General features: G+C 36.4%; 1 protein-coding gene across 4 annotated transcripts in view; it reads left to right on the top strand.

Annotated features, from left to right (window-relative positions):
- The window catches only part of LOC126416387 (RNA-binding protein fusilli), a 489,380-nt gene extending 474,818 nt beyond the window's left edge, over nucleotides 1-14,562 (top strand). For 2 of the 4 annotated variants that reach the window (XM_050084075.1, XM_050084076.1), the window contains exons 14-15: nucleotides 5,172-5,220; nucleotides 10,147-14,562. In XM_050084075.1, coding sequence (XP_049940032.1) covers nucleotides 5,172-5,220; nucleotides 10,147-10,178 — 81 coding nt within the window. In that variant the 3' untranslated portion in view covers nucleotides 10,179-14,562. The remainder of the gene's footprint in view (nucleotides 1-5,171; nucleotides 5,221-10,146) is intronic. The other 2 variants (XM_050084072.1, XM_050084073.1) reach the window with 1 other exon arrangement.
- Nucleotides 14,563-16,768: the final 2,206 nt, after the last annotated feature.

The following is a 16,768-nucleotide window of genomic DNA, read 5'->3' on the forward strand; positions in this document are numbered from 1 at the left end:
AAAGGTGACTTAAGAAATAATGTAAACAATGGCATAGAGATAAAAAAAAAAACCACCATCAAGGAGAGTGAAACTCATCAATTCCATGGACTGAAATTTAATAATTATTAGTAAACACTTGAAGAACAAGTTCTATCAATGAAGTTTTTAAACTAAATCTCAAATTTGTATGAAAGTGTAACATTGCATGGAAAATCTGTGAGGGAAATGAAATGAAAACTACTGCTTCTGTGATCTTGAGAACTGATGGAAAGGTCAGTTTTTACTGTCTTTATTTACTTCAGCTTGCTGAAATTTTTCCAGTGAATGTCTACCTAGACTATAATGATGTTGAATGATGATAATGAGAACATTAGGTTGCTGCTGTTCAAATCACAGTCAAAATTTCTCCAAGAATAAAAGTTACAAAAGCAAACATTGATATAATTGTATCATTGTGAGCTAATAAATCCATTGTGTAAGAGCTTTTAATTAACTGAGCAGAACATTCACTGTTCTACATAACACACAGTTTCAGATTTCTGCAATATATAATATGCAGAGATTGGCAGCTTGCTTCAGATGTTCAGGAATGTAAAATTATGCACTTAATAGAAAGAAAAAAAGTAGTCTCCTATGACTACAATCAATGAGTCACAGTTGGAATTGATCAACTCGTACAAATACCTGGGTGTAACACATCATAGGGAAATGAAATGAAATCATCATATATGCTCAGTTGTAGATAGAGCAGGTGGTAGACTTCGATTTATTGGTAGAATACTGGGGAAGTGCAATCAATCTACAAAGGAGATTGCTTACAAATCACTTGCGTGACCCATTCTAGAATACTGCTCAAGTATTGGGACCTGTACCAAATAGGACTAACAGGGGAAGAGCAGCTTGAATGCTCACAGATTTGTATACCCAAGCAGTGCTACATAGCTGAAGAGTGGTGCTCTTCTCGTTTTAAATGTCTGATGGAAACATGGGTGTTCAGTTAAATATTTGAAAGTCTTTTGAACATGCTGTGGTGATCACTTTATTGATGTGCATTTACCTTTTGTAATGTTGTACAGACACTCACTGGTTACATGCTAAAACAAAAAAGAATGGACTCTTTAACTTGATTTGTACATGACAGTGCTGAGGAATGATACTCAATAACGATGGTCAGAAATGACTAAAACTGGGGTTTTTAACAGCTGTGATGTCTTTTAAAGCCTTTCTTAATTGAAGAAGTGATTTTGTCAGGAAATACAGGCAACAGTTTTCATCTTCTAGATCTTAGTGTTGTTAGTAGTTACAGTCTAAAAAAATGTTTGGTTGAAACCTTCTGTTTTGTAGTGAATGTTGCAAGGGTAGCTCACTTGCAGAATTTTAGTTTCATAAATGTTGTTTATTCTAGTTTCTCATTTTCAGATATAGTATAACAGCATGTTTATTTATTTGCTATTTGGAATTATATGGTGCTTTTTATTTGGTCAAGGAGAATTTAAATGTCTGGTAAAGAAGTGCAGCTTGTGATACTAAGATGAGCACAAATTCAAGACACAGCTATTAGTGAAAAGTGGTTTTCTATTTGGGTTAATTTATTGAGGGAAGATTGACTTACCCTGCAAACATTGCAGCTGACTTACAGGTCTGGTGAAGGGATGGAATTCGCTTCCTGGAACATTTCTGCGTGATTGCCTGTGTGACGCAGAATTGTAACCAACTTGGCTCTACTGTTTCAAATAGTAGACATTGCATGACAGTTTTAGAGCAGAAAATTCTAATAATTTATTTTGCAGTCTGTTACAGTAATTTTTCCTTATGTTAAACCATGACAGAGTTGTATATACTTGCTTTGATATGTCACCCCCTCTCCCTTCACTACCACAACCTCCCCCAGTTCCAACCCAAACACATACTCCAAGACTCGAAGCTTAATTGGAGATAATTTTCATTACACTCTGATTGTCTTTCCATAATTCATCCGTATGCATATCCCAAAGAATATCAAAATTCTCTCTTCTTCTTCTTCATATCTCTCTCTCTCTCTCTCTCTCTCTCTCTCTCCCTCCATCTCCCTCCCTCCCCCCCCCCCCCCCCCCATAAATTTGGGAGAATTTAAACTTAAGAGATATGTAGTGAAACATTCATTCAAAGAAGAGTTTTTTTTGTAATTAATTCCTGGTTACCTGATGAAGCCTACTTCCATATGAAGGCTGTTTATAAACAAACAGAATGTTCCATTCCAGATGAAGCAATATCTGTGCATAGTGAACACGAAAAAAATTGTAAGGAAAAATTGAATTGTATGTGTCAAAAGGGGAGATCTTCCCTATTTTTGCTGCTGGTGTTGTAACCACTAAACTTTATGTACCCATTCTGTGAAATTGTTTTTTCCTCAGCTTGTGGCGTCTAGATTGCAACAAAGGAATTCATATAAGGAGGAGCAAGTTACCTGTCTAACAAACTTATATTTGTTTTCCTACATGATAATATTGCCTTTTGTGTAATGTTGGGTATCCAGAAGGTTACAAAATGCCACCGGCCCACTCACCCTCCAAACACGCCCATAATCAATGTGTCTCTTTTCTTTGGGGTTTCTTCAAAGGATAGATGTACTGCAGGAAACGATAAAATCCTATACAACTTGGAGTCAGTGTATTGATGGTGCGCAATATCTGAAGGCAAGTCTTAGTGTCAACTACAACGTGTACATGTAACGTCAGCAATTAATTGGTCAAAACAGCACACACATTAAACATATCGTGCATTAGGGTTTTTTTCATGTTGTGATGATTATCTTAGAAAGCAAATGTATGATTAGTGTTCTTTAGTGTGCTGTTATGTATGACATGAACGAGACGTTCCCATGATTCTCTCTGTCTGTCAATGTGTCATTGTGAATCATTTAACATCCACCCTTCTCACTTATTGTCTTAATCTTTTTCCTTTTCTTTGTGTGCCATTTACTTTTCTGGAAGGAACTGCTTGTCTCCCAAGCTCTTTTTATATTTTTATTTTTCTCCCAGGTTGTTGCAGTTTAAAAAGTCAGTGAACAGTCATTATTGGTCTATAATATAAATATATACTGTTAGTCCTTGTTCCATATATTTTTATTTAGTTTTTGCCTAATATGATAGTAATATTTGATGTGTGATTTATTTAAGTATATCAGTCTTTTCTGTTTTTCCACCTACACTTTGTTTTGACAATCACATTACTAATTTTATCACTGGAAATGAAATGTTTATGCCATTATCATTTCTAATTTATAATCCTGTCTGGAAGTGAACTAGCAATAATTGTCAGGTGAACAAAAAAGGCTTTACTGCATCCACCAGTATATTTTTTTCTTTTTTTATTGCTGCTATGTTTTTCAAGGAAATACTTTCCATCATTAGATGTCTGTGGTTTAAATTAAGGTTACACATTGATGAGCCAAGACATTAGCACCTCCTGCTTAATAGAATGTTAGATTTTAGTCAACCTTTGGGACAAAATACCACATTGAGTCAGCATGGTAGGAATTAGATAAGTTCTTACTAGGTTTTCAGAGATGTGTGACAGCAAATGTCTATGTATAGGTCACATAATTCCTGAAAAATTATGGGCTGATGCTTTGTGGATGAGGAACTGGCTTCTGATAGCATCCCAGATGTGTTGCATCGGATTCAAATCGAGTAAATTTGGTGGCAGAGGTGTCAACGTGAGTTCACTATCGTGCCTCATGATTCTGTCCTACTGACATGTACAGTTACTCTACTGGGAGATACCATTGCCGTTGGAAAAGACATGAAGCATGAAGGGTTTCAAATGGTCTGCAATGTTCATTTAGTCCACAGCTGTCATGATGCCTTCGATTACTACTATGGGTGCCATGGAAGCCCAATTTAATTCATCCATAGCATTATATTGCCTCTCCTCCCCTTGCCCCTCTAGCCTGTGTCCATGGTGTGGTGCATGTTTTGAGCAGCCATTCGCCTGGATGACAGTACATCTGGATTCAACGATTAACCTGGTCCAACAAAATGTGATTCATCTGATCAGGTGACACTTCTCCATTGATGTTGATGGTCAATGTTGAAACACACAGGGGGTCCTCTGCAGCAGAGCCGTATGCCCAACAATGTGCGCTGAATAGTGTGTTCTTCGAAATTGCTGCAGTGTTATATTCTGTCGTCAGATATGCTCCAGATCACTGCCTGTCCTGTTTACAGAATGTGCAAGCCTCCAGCCTCCACATTGCATGATGAGATGTGTATGTCCAGCAACTTGCCACCTACTTGTGGTTTCACTGTCAGTTAACAGCTTTCCATAGACTCCAAGAACAGTAGCATGCAAACAGCCACTAAGCCTTACTGTTTCCAAAATGCTTATTCCCAGGGGCCAGGCTGTAACAATCTGCCCATTGGCCAAGTTGCTCGTGTTAGTGGGTTTCCCCATTTACAGTCTGTATCGTCACCAGAATGATTTTCCCTTCATCTCTGCTCTGCTTAAATACTTCATTATAGCGTCACACGTGTGCAGTGCCACCAGGCAGCATTCAGTCTTGCGTTGGGCAATGGTCATAATGTTTTGGCTCATCAGTGATGATAACTGGTGCATCTACTTCTTTCTGTATTACTGTTGTAATGCATAATTTTTGGGCACATGTCATTTTTCAGTCAGTCAGTGTGCATTAAAATTCCATCCTGTTGTAACATCGGTATACAAAATATTCACTTAAGTTCGAATAAACAATGTAGATGTGCAGTAAATAAACGAAAATTATACTGAAGGTGCCAAAGACATGCTGAAATAAAAACATGTACTGGTACCATGTAATTGTGATTTAGAACAAAGGCACACTTTGATGTTTTCCTTCAAAAACATATTGTATCACTAGAAAATGTTGAAGTAACACAGTGACTTATGAAATGAACCACTTTCACTTAACTGAAAGTATAGAGTGTACCCTATTTTCTTCTTGAATTCTGTGGAGAAAAGTGGTAGTAGTCAATCACTTCAGTACCATTTAAAAAATTTATTTGCTGTTTGGCAGAAATTTCGGTACATGTCTCTTAGTTGTAAAGAAAAAACAGATCAAACACACGCATTTGTTTCTCGAAAGAAGTTAGTTGTACGTAGTAGCCATTGTCTTAAGTTATTGAAAGTACATTTTTTAAGATAGTAATTGTTAATCCTATTGCATTTTGCAGTGGAGCATCGATTATTTCAATTCGAGTCACCCCAACATACGCAGCATCAGTAAGTGAAAACTATTTAGGAAATATTAGACATTTTATTTGTAGTGTGGTTTAAGAACAACGAAGAGGAGGTTTTCTCATGTCTGTATGTGTTTGTGTGTAATGCTTTTTACAATTTCCTTCCATTACGTGTTGTATTGAAATTTGGAAGAGCATTGAAAAATGGTTTTCAACTATAGGATTAATGTTGATTTTCATCTAAGCCTTGTATTTCCAGAAATAATCTCTTTTTGTAAGTGTTGACGTTACCCTAATAGGTTTGTATGTGTGTTGGCGCGGGGGGATGTTAGACAGAAATAAAAATATTTCATATAACACTATGATGCAACTGACAACAATATTGGAAAACACATTGAGCAAAAATTGCATGCAGATAACCATGTGAAATAAGAGGAAAAATACAAAGTAATCCAATCTGTTACATATTCAGTTTTCAGGAAACTGTCTGCATCTTACCCATAATGCCTGAAGTATCTTGGCAACTTTACCAGATGATTATGGAAGCTCTGATTACTGTTGCTGTGCGCACTATTTTCCCTTTAGAAGTTTAATATATGTGTAGAGTTGTATTGTATCTTTAATAACACTCTGGAATGTGATTGTTCTTTTTTTATAATGGTCTTCGAATGCAAGGTAGTTGAACATTACAATACTTTAGCAGCTTTCTTCTTTGAAGTCTATGCTCAAGGAGTTGATTATATAATGATTGCAAACACACAGTACTGATACAATTAAGGCAGCAGCCTTAGGCACAAGGGTATACAATTTTCACCTGTTGCTTCAAGTGGTGCAAATTTTGTCTTACACATCTGCACCCTCTCCACAAAGAGATCATTTTCATACAGATTATTTCATGCATAACAATTGTCCTTCAGTGGTTTCAGTCAGATGATTGGTCATACTCTTGTGGATTCTCATTGTCTGATCAGTTTTGAAGCTATTTTGTGTGACAAAATAATCAGCCAGTAAAATTTAACTTTGTATGTGACCACACCATCATATTCTACAGGCCATCATTTCAGCCATTGTTACAATCACCTTTATCAAAGTGATTTCCCCTGGCTACTCCATTAAACCCTCTTCCGTGTATGTGTTTCTGCCATATTTGATGCTCGTACCCTAATGCTGGTGCCACACACTTCCATTTGGTTTTCTACGCCCCGAAGTTCATATCCTTCTCTTATTCCGTTCCTATTCCTATACTTACACCTGTAATATTTTCACCTAGCATTCCCTGACATACCACCAATCTTTTTGTTTGCATGCCAGTCACTTTCTCCATACACAACTACACACTGCACAGTTAGTAGACTCCCCCTAACTCCTCCCCTGCTGTCTGTCTCCCCTGTGCCCATTCCACAGATTTTTATCTTTTCGCCACTCACCCCAGCCAATATTGGCAGTTGTATTCTGACTTTAGTAAGAAGTCTGCTTCCTAAGTTTTCAGTAATGAACTCCGATTTTTTTTCCAGAGTTGTGCAATAATTTTCAGTAATGGAAAAGCACAACCTCTCACTGTATGGTTGAGGTGCTGAGCATTGACAGGGACATAAACAAGCTTGGAATCATTGTTAAGCTTTTGAACGATGTCTGTCCTAAGAACTAGCTGGTTAAAACACACATGGCTGCACTGTGCTAAGGCTGTAGCCAGATTAAGGTGTGAGTTCAGTGAGTTGAGGTGGGTTGGGTGAGAGGGACATGAAGGGGTGGGGGAAAGGATGGCTTACAGCTGAGATGGAGAGGCGTCAAGGTAACAAGAAAAATAATATGGTACTGGTGATCCCTTCTTGGTATATGTACGGTATATGAAATTGTGGAGTTCATTTGGAGGGGGGAAAGGATCTAGAAAAGCAGAAAGGGAGACAGCAGGGAAAAAGTGGTAGATATAGATTCATGGAATGCAGAGAGGCTGAAGATGGGGACAGAGGTGTATATGGAAAAGAGGTTACAGGAGACAAAGGCTTGGAAAAGTGAGTTGCTGAAGGATGTGTTGTAAGGGCAATTTCCATCAGTTTAACTCAGAGAAGTTGGCATTAAGGGGTAGAAGGAGATCCAGATAGCATAGTCTGTGAAACTACTGTTTAAGTTCAGTATGTGTGTCCAGTGATGTGATAAGCCATTGGGTGGTCAACTTGGCTCTTGCAGTGATTTTAAGGAGGGAATTCATTCATGTGGACAGCTAATTGTCATTCATGTCTGCATAAAGGCTGTGCAGAAGTTACAGCAAAGTTATCTATGAGACGGTATTAACAAGTTCTCTGCAGGGAAGTATATGCCTGTGTCTGGACTGAAACAGAATATGCTGATGGGTGTGTAGGATAGATCTTGCACCTCTCGGGATACTACCTGTGTGGCAAGAGGTGGGGAGTATGTGTGGCACAAAGATACTTGAAATTCTGAGGAAAATAAGCGTAAGCTATGGGGAAAGTTGGATAATAAACAGTATGTTCGAAAACAAAAGGGAACAATAAGAAATGAAGTTCAAAATGCAGTGTTCAGATTAAGAAGGTTGTTACATGGATGCAGTCTTTCACAGTGACAGGAGCACTGACGGAAATGAAAAGTTAACATGATGAATGCAGCAAGGATGACTTTAAAAAAGCTGACTATTCCTGGCCAAAAGAAGTCTACTAGTATTAAATGTAATCTTTAATATTAGGAAGAAATTTCTGAGAAGTATGTTTGGGGTAGAACATGTATAGAAGTGAATTGTGAACTGTGGGGAAAATCAGAAAGGAAGAAAATCGAAGATGGGGTGCTACAGAAGGATGTTGGGAATTAGGTGGATTGATAAGGTAAGGAATTGGTGAAGGAAGGAAAACATGGGAAACAAGGATAAAAAGACATAACTTTATAACAGGACATTAGAGAAAAACTTCAGTGTTTCCTGAGGCATCCATATAGGGCAAACAATGTAGGGGAAGACAGATATTAGAATATATCCAATAAATAATTGAAGACATTGGGTGTAAGCACTACTCTGTAGTGAAAAGAAAGACCGAGGATAGAAAATTGTAGTGGGCCACATCAAACCTTTCAGAAGACTGGTCCATCCACCCTCACCATCACCCAAAAAAAAAAAAAAAAAAAAAAAATCACACAATGGGCAGGGATGCACAATCCCTGCAAGTAAAAAACATCACTTTCAACACAAAGTTGCATTTTTTAAATGTCACATGTATGTTTTTTCTACCAAAAAGAAAACTAGAGGTATGATTAGTGACGGCAGACTTGGTTTCACTGCTCTGGAACACTTTGTCTGTAAATAACAGAAACAATGCCATAGTTTCTGTCTTACTGCAGGGTGCCTCCACTGTCCTGAAGCCTGCTGTGGGCAACCATTTTTCTGCACATTATGGCAGAAACTGTGGCGGCGTCACAATCCTTGAATGTCGACATATTTCAGATGGCATGAGCTTTAGAATAACAAAAACAAGTCTGCTGTCACTCATTGTACTTCTAGTTTTCATTTCTGTAGAAACATTGTACATGTGCCATTTAAAAAAGTTTAACTTGGTGTTGAAAGTTATGTATGTTTACACTTATGGATCGTGCATTCTTGCTCATTGTGTGAGTCCCTGACATTCGTGAATTCCTGGTCAATTCTATTTTTCACATTGTGTTTTGTTTCGGGCATTTGAGAGGTGGTAGAGTTAGGTGTGACACCCTGTATGTCGACCAGGATATTCCGCAGATTTGGTGTGTGCAGAACACGTCTTCAAGAGACATGAGAATATTTCTTATTTCGGGGCATAAAGGTAATTAAGGCCTGACGAAGGATATGGTTAAATTGTTCCAGTCTAGGCTGATACTGAGTAATGAGTGGATACTCCTTTGATGATAGTTCATTGGGATGGCAATAGGTGTATCTGTGTGTGTGTGTGTGTGTGTGTGTGTGTGTGTGTGTGTGTGTGTGTGTTAACCTACATCCACTGTGATGTCTCTGTGGGCTCTTCCACTTCCTCTGTTCTAGATACCCTCCCAACACACTTCTTCACTTGATGCCCATGCGTCTCCTGTAGGCACCAGCATGGGCTCACCAGTGCCACATTCTGTAACCTGTTACATTGCTGCCTTTCTGTCTGAGCCATCAGCCTCCCTTCACTCCACCACTCCCTTTCCCCATGTTCCTCTGCCCCACTTCATCCGATGCAAGCCCTCACCGGACAACATGGAGTACTGGGACAATGTAGCAGTGCCAAGTTGTGTGTCTTTATTGTTTTGTTACTTAGTAATGGGTATGTTACTTCAGCAAGCAGTAACCTTATGTATAACTTCCATTATCATAGTGAGAAATGATGCATTGTTTTCAACACTAAAAAGTTCCATAACCATCAAGAAATAAGTTTGGGTGTCAAGTTAATTTAGAAATTGGTGATAATTTACTGTAACTAGTTAGTGAAGAGATTTTTAGGTTAAGTAAATGTTCTGTTAAACGATAGCACTGCATGTATATATTGAGGTTAGCTTCTATTGATGGTGTGCTATGGGTCAGTGTAAGAACTGTTACAGTACTACACAAAATGGCAAGTTCTTTCCTTCCTTTTTCTTTCTTCCCTATTTACCTCTCTCCCTTCAACCACCACTTAATCTCATTCCACAGATTAAATCTTCCCAAATAGGAATATAAATGTATATGCATAATGTATTAAATTTACTCTCGACTTCTAATGGTGCTTGTAATAGGAATTTTTATTTGTTCCTTGCTTATTGTCCATTCTCTACCAACAACAGGTATGCTTGACACAGTGTAAACTATATGGTGGCAGGCTGTCTGGAGATGTAGATGGTGAAGGTTACCTTTCTCTGTGTTCAGCAGTAATTTAACATATTCCATTTAAATTAAATTTTTCATTCAAAATATCAATAATGCTTATAATTTTAGTTCATATTGATTGTACAACTGAATTCTCTGAACTTTTGACAGCTAGCCCCGGACTGCATTCAGCTGCAGCATAATGGGGATGGTCGACCTGCGTGCGAAGCCATAGTCTCATTCTCAGCACGTGGTGATGCTGAGCGTGGTGGTCACGAGAAAAGTCTTCATAACCTAGGCAATCACTGTATAGAATTGTTCATGGTTAATTAGCAGTGAGTAATAGTACAACGATAAATGTATTATTTTTGATATTATATGTGCTCAGAAGCAAAACACACATTTCACTTCAAACTCGTAATTATTGAAAAGCAGTGGACTACTTCTTTGTTTGTTTCTTTTTTAAGAAAAAGAAAGGACGGAGTAGATGATAAATAATATATTGATAGAGATTCATGATATTTTCTCATGGACAGCATTCTTAATTACTTGTTCATTGCTGATATGGGTGTGATACTATGATCTGCCGAACCCACTCCTTAAAGAAGCCAAAAAAATTATTTTGTGTAGAAATGGCAAGGAGGCATCGAGTCAAAGCAATATTAAGTTCAATTTTCAACACTATGTTAAAAAGATTGTTTTATTTAAAATAAGAGCCTCGTAAAACAGGTTCTTCGTTTGAGAGGCTACTGAAGAATGTTTGGACGTGTGCAATACTGTTAGAATACAGAAATGTAAAAACATTTCACTGTTTTAGCACAGTGAAGTTAATTTATATTATTTTTAGTTGTAGGAATGGTTAAGTGTCCTAAATCACATTTTATTAGATTTAGTGGCTGCACAAATTGATTCCAGCCTAGCTTGAATGCATGAAACTACATTTAACTTTGTATGAACCTGAAATAATCATGGTACTGAAATTTTATTAGCTTGCAACAAAGTTTGCTTGTAGTTTACCATCATCTCTTGTCATCTGTATATAACTGTTTTAAATGTCCGTATTTTATGTTTTGAAATATATAATTTAGACTTCGCATGTCTAAGCATTGTTTTAATAAGCATGTGCATGTGTATGTGAAATATGTAAACAGTTATAAGAGAGAGTTTTTGTAGAATGATTAAAATGTAGTTCTACAGTTCTTTTTCCCCAAATCTCAACCCTTTATATTTACAAGTCTGTTAATCATGTGAAATTATTTTTCTCATGTGAATTTTATCGTGCTATGTATTTCTTAATGTGTTGTTATTCCCCTTTTATAGAAGATTGAAGTATTACTCAATAATTTTATGTAGAAAGGATTTATTACGATATACTATCATATTAATTCTATGCCTGCAAAAGAAATTGCAATATTTTATTAATCTATGATGTAGTTAATATTCTGACTTGAATGTTTCTTTAGAAAGTAAAGGTGCCCTGGCAATCAGTTGTGGTGAATTACCCCGTGCTCAAAAATTTGTGTAAACTTTTGTCCTCTAACAAGAGAAAACACTTAGACCACTGCCATTTTGTACTACTGTCCAAGCAGATATCATTGCACATTAACACTGCATTTCGAGACTGCGTCAGTCTCCTGTGTGCACTACCATAACCAGTCCCCGTGTGAGTCTCTGGCACCATCTTAAAAGGGTTAAGTGAATTATGTTTAAAGCTATTTAATTCACTTATTGTTAGAAAGTGAGTAATTGGATGTTTCCTGCAGTGCTTTGTTTTAGAAAGTATGTTGATACAAATGAAAGTATAGAAATATTGTATAAAGAAAAAGAATTGTTCTGGAGCTACATTTGAAACCTAATCCCATCTACTATTACAATGGAATAAAATGCCTGGGTTATTCTTAATAAACAGTTCCACATTGTGTTTAGTGTAAGAACAAGACTCACAGTTTCCTATTATTATTATTATTATTATTATTATTTCTGTCTCTGCTGTGGGATTTCCCCCTCAGTGTTTGTGTCTCCCTTCACATCATCTCATTGTCCTACTTTCATGAGCACATTGCTCCTGTGCTTATTTGTTTGTACCTTCACTCCAGACTGCTTTATCATCCATATGTTATAAGGAGACAAAGCAACCACTTGGTTTGCATCAGATATCGGCGATTTAAGTGCATAATAAAAACAAGAGAATGTTATTTAGCAAATTTGTTTTCAAGGTGGTATACTTGCTGCTGCTTTACAGTTCTGCATATGTCGCTATACTAATACTGACAAAATGAGTGAATTTTCAATAATATTTTACTTTGGAAAAAATTATGAGAATTCTCAGATAACGTTCTCGTATTCAAAGCTAGATATTTGTTGCAAAAAATGTAATGGCTTAGTAATTTCCTTACATTCATAGAATGTTAGGGAGATTTATCTACTTAAAATTATTCGAATATGAAAGAAGTCAAATTTATGAAGCATGCAGGTTCTAGTAGATAATGAACAAAAACATAACTGTTCTGTCAGTCTCAACAATGTACAGTTGCCTCTGTCAGTTGGATTAAATACACAAAGGTAAGTCTTTCTAATAGAAACCAGACACTATGTAACACAATCTGAAGAACAGAAAGTAGGATATTACATGACTGTAACCCTAGAAAATGAAAATTTCTATGTTGATTTTGTAGAAAGAAGTAATTGATGAAAAGATCATGAGCAGGTGCAGAAGAAATAAATTCTAGAGCAGAGTAGCAATGAGGAAAACTAATTTTAAACTTCATTTGTACTGGTCATTAGAAAACTTACAGGGCATTAATAAAAGGACACCTAATATAAAGCTGCGGTGAGAGGTAACAGATAGACCTGGAGACATTTTAGCCAAAAGATGACTGCATTATGGGATGTACTAGGATTGGTTGCGTGGGAGATTTTCTAATTATTAACCTTACGGCCCATTATTAAAAGACAATTGCTAAAGGCATAGCTGTTGTGAGCCCAATAATAATAGTAATAATAATAATAATAATAATAATAATAATAATAATAATCCACTCTCTAATGTAGATGGCTTAACAGAACATCTCATACCAGTGCATTCTAGATGGTACAGGGTGTTTGTAGATTCCACTGAAACACCATAATAAATCAGGTGTGAGATCTTAAGGCTGTTTTTAGAGCTCTCGAAATTAGAGTCGTTGCATTTCTGTAGCAATAGGTATGAATAAGCTCAAATGGTGTTAATATATTTAAAATCAATCTTCCATGTTTCAGTAGTTAGTTGATTTCTGCTGTCTGAACACAGTACTGCATTTTAGTAGCCTCTTGAAATAAATCAGCTAAAATCTGGAAGTCCTTTACTCCATCCAGTCAATATAAACTGTGCAGTTCATATAATATTGTTTCTGAAATAGAATTTCGTTACATTGCTATCAAGATTGCCCTCTGATTGCCAACAGTACTCACTAACGTTATGCTAAGCATACGTACATGAAGTGTATTTTTTTCCATATTGTAATTAGTGTTAAAGTGTAAGTATTTTTCTTTAATTGAAAAAACAGCAAATATCATACGTGTCTTCCTTTTTAATTAGTTTACATTTCCTCACTGTACTTGTATGTATAATGTGTTGAAAATAGCCATGTCACTATATATATGTTTATAGTTAGTAGGCATACTCCTATGGTTGTTAAACATTCATTTTTTATGAAGCATGTGCTGCACTGCATGCTGCAATGAAGTAACTATCATAAAGCAAAGCATCGTAACAAAAATATGTAGCAAAACAGTATCTGCTCTCACAGTCTCACACATTTGTCTTTTGGATACTAACAGTGATTATTGATTTACTGGTTATTGAAATTGTAGAAAGAGTAAGTATTTCATGTCTCCTTATGAATAAACAAATTTGTGCATAATTCAGGTGATCATAGGATGTGGTTCAATTAAAATAGTATGTTCTTGAAATCATCTGGCACAGTGCTGTTGTACGAGAAAGATGGTGTTGGAAGATTTGTGTTAATTAGGGTGTAAAAAGTGTCTGCCGATTGACACCCCCGAATTTCTACTCCTGTTTCATGATCCTTGAAATAAAATGGGACTGTGATTTGTTGTAGAAACACTAGATATGACAAAAGTGCCAGGCTGTGAGATTAGAAGCAGAATGTATTGCTACATGAAGCTGATGCTTAAAGAGGAATAGTCCACCATTACCCAAAGCAGATTTTTGCTACCAGCAACAGCCCTTGGAGGACTGAAGCAACATTCTGCTGTAAGAATGTAAAATATTCCTGCAATATGCGGCTATCAGGAATTACACTTTTTACGTTTCACATGAGAGAATTAAATGAATGAAATTTAAGTTCACTATTGCCTCATACTTACACTGATGATGCAATTAAGAGAGATGAACATGAGTAGTTGAACTAAATTAAAATTCTCAGAGACAAAACCTGCTTACATTGATTGCATTTAATCTTGTTAAAATATTAGCCCCTTCAGTAAATTTCTTATGTTTACCAAAATACTGATAGCTTGAAAATAATTTGTATCAATGTTAAAAAGATGTACTGTTGAAAATAAAATAATGCTGCTTTAGTTCAACCCGGTTCAGTTTGTCTCATCCCCCCCCCCCCCCCCCCTCTCTCTCTCTCTCTCTCTCTCTCTCTCTCTCTCTCTCTCTCTCTCTCTCTATTTGTCTCACTCCGCCCCCTCCCCCCCTCCCCTTCCCTGCCTCCAATCTCCAACTACTCCTCTCTTCCTCATACACACCACACACTTTCATGTGACTCCTTTTAGGTCTTCTGATTGTTATTAGTGTAAGATTACCTTCAGCAGGAAGAGAGACCACAAGTGTGTGCGTAATTTCCCCCCCCACTCCCCCTTCCCCCCTCCCCCTTCCCACCCCCTACCCCTTCCCACCTCCTCCCTAGAAGTATGGTCTAAGGTATTTCAAGTGGAGCCCAATGGTTTTCTACTTACTGGTTTCAGCATTGCCCTAATTTGAACTATTTTCATGTCTTCCTACATTTTTCAATAATTTTCAGATGCATATGAATAACCATTTGGGAATTAATTACTGCTGACAAATTTTTATAAAATTTATGGGAAGAAAACTAACTTGTCCATACATTTTGATGTTGATTTGAAACTCGCCCTATGGAATGAACATTAACTTTAAATATGTATGAGAAAGCAATAATAATAATAATGACATTTCTTCATTAAAGAACTACTTTGCAGTTACAAAGTTAAAGTATAATCTAAATGGCACTATATTTCAAATGTTTATGCTTTGAATGTTGAATAGATCAATGACACAACATTCATTTATATTAGCTCATATCAGCCTGCAGTTAGAACAGCAGGATGTCATATCTGTAAATATATTTTGATGTAAATTTGCTGTATTTGTATTTATATTTTATGTAAAAGTGTTAATGTGATACCTACATTCTCCTTGAATTGTACAACTATGTTGTACATCTATAGTTGCATGTATTTGTTTAATATTTATCGTGCGATATAGCTTTTATTTGTGTATTAATGCTGTATGATTTTTAAGTTTTTAATTATTATTTGTTGTTTAATTTTAAGAAATGTGACTATGAATAAAGTGAGTGATTTTTGCTGTTGTTCCTATATTTGTACATTCAGCTGAAATAATCCAACTGCCCAAGAACACTTGAAATTGAGTTAATCTGTTATTGCTCGAGATTTCAATGAGCATAAATAAATTTCTTATGCTTGATGTCTGTAAAAATAATTAAGAGTGAATAAGATCTTTGTTTTTGAGTGTTAACTCCCATTCTTGCCATGTAGGGGCTGCAGTCTGCTTTCAGCTGCAGAATGTTAAAATATCTGAATAGCACCAATTTGGTGTTTGCAAATCACAGCATGTAAAACATAACTTTGAAATTGTTCTGAACTGCCTGAAGTCTATTTTGTGCAATTATTTATTTATAATAAAGGTATTTAAATTTATTACATCAAAATTTAATCCTCTGTCTATCACTGTACAAAATCAACAATGTGTACTTGTCTCCTTGACATTTCACAGTGCTTCCCACACATGAATACTTCAAAGCACAACTGTTACAGAAGCTGTGTGCTTCAGAGGAGACAATTAATTGATATGTACAGTAAATAGAATCACAGCATTAAGTTCAGTGTTATCATAAGCAACTCATAACAGCCGCAAAATGTGTGTTCCGATGCTTTCTAGGTCCACAATGAAACACTGAAATACAAAGCTGTAAAGTTTCTCTCTCTCTCTCTCTCTCTCTCTCTCTCTCTCTCTCTCTCTCTTTCTCTTTCTCTTTCTCTTTCGCTCTCTCTCTGTGCAACAGGGCATAACAGCTAGTAGCGAATACTCATCTTCATTTCTTGGTGATCTCCGATGCTGCAGTGGTTGTAAAAGAATTTGCGAGTATCTGCTCCATCAAAATTTGCGGCAACTTGCTGAGTTCTTGACAGTGTAGCTAATGATTTGGTAGTGCTAAGAGAAATCTTGAGAAATTGAAGTTGACATGATATTTCTTTTTCAGAATTACTTGTTTATTGCACAATACGGGTTACAAAACTAGCTCACAAAAACTGTCAGAAAACTGAGAGCCTGGTGGTTGATTTGCCACTGATTGTATATTGTCTTACTGATTGTATATTGTCTTAACACTCAACAGTTACGTCATCCATTATTACAAACAGAAAACTGATGGATTACAATCAAAAAGTTGGTGTTGTATAGGGACTGACATCACGGAATTACGTATTAATTCGTTCCGAGTTTTATTAGCGGTCGTATTAATTG

Source organism: Schistocerca serialis, chromosome 8 (assembly GCF_023864345.2).
Source record: "Schistocerca serialis cubense isolate TAMUIC-IGC-003099 chromosome 8, iqSchSeri2.2, whole genome shotgun sequence".
Lineage (NCBI taxonomy): Eukaryota > Metazoa > Arthropoda > Insecta > Orthoptera > Acrididae > Schistocerca > Schistocerca serialis.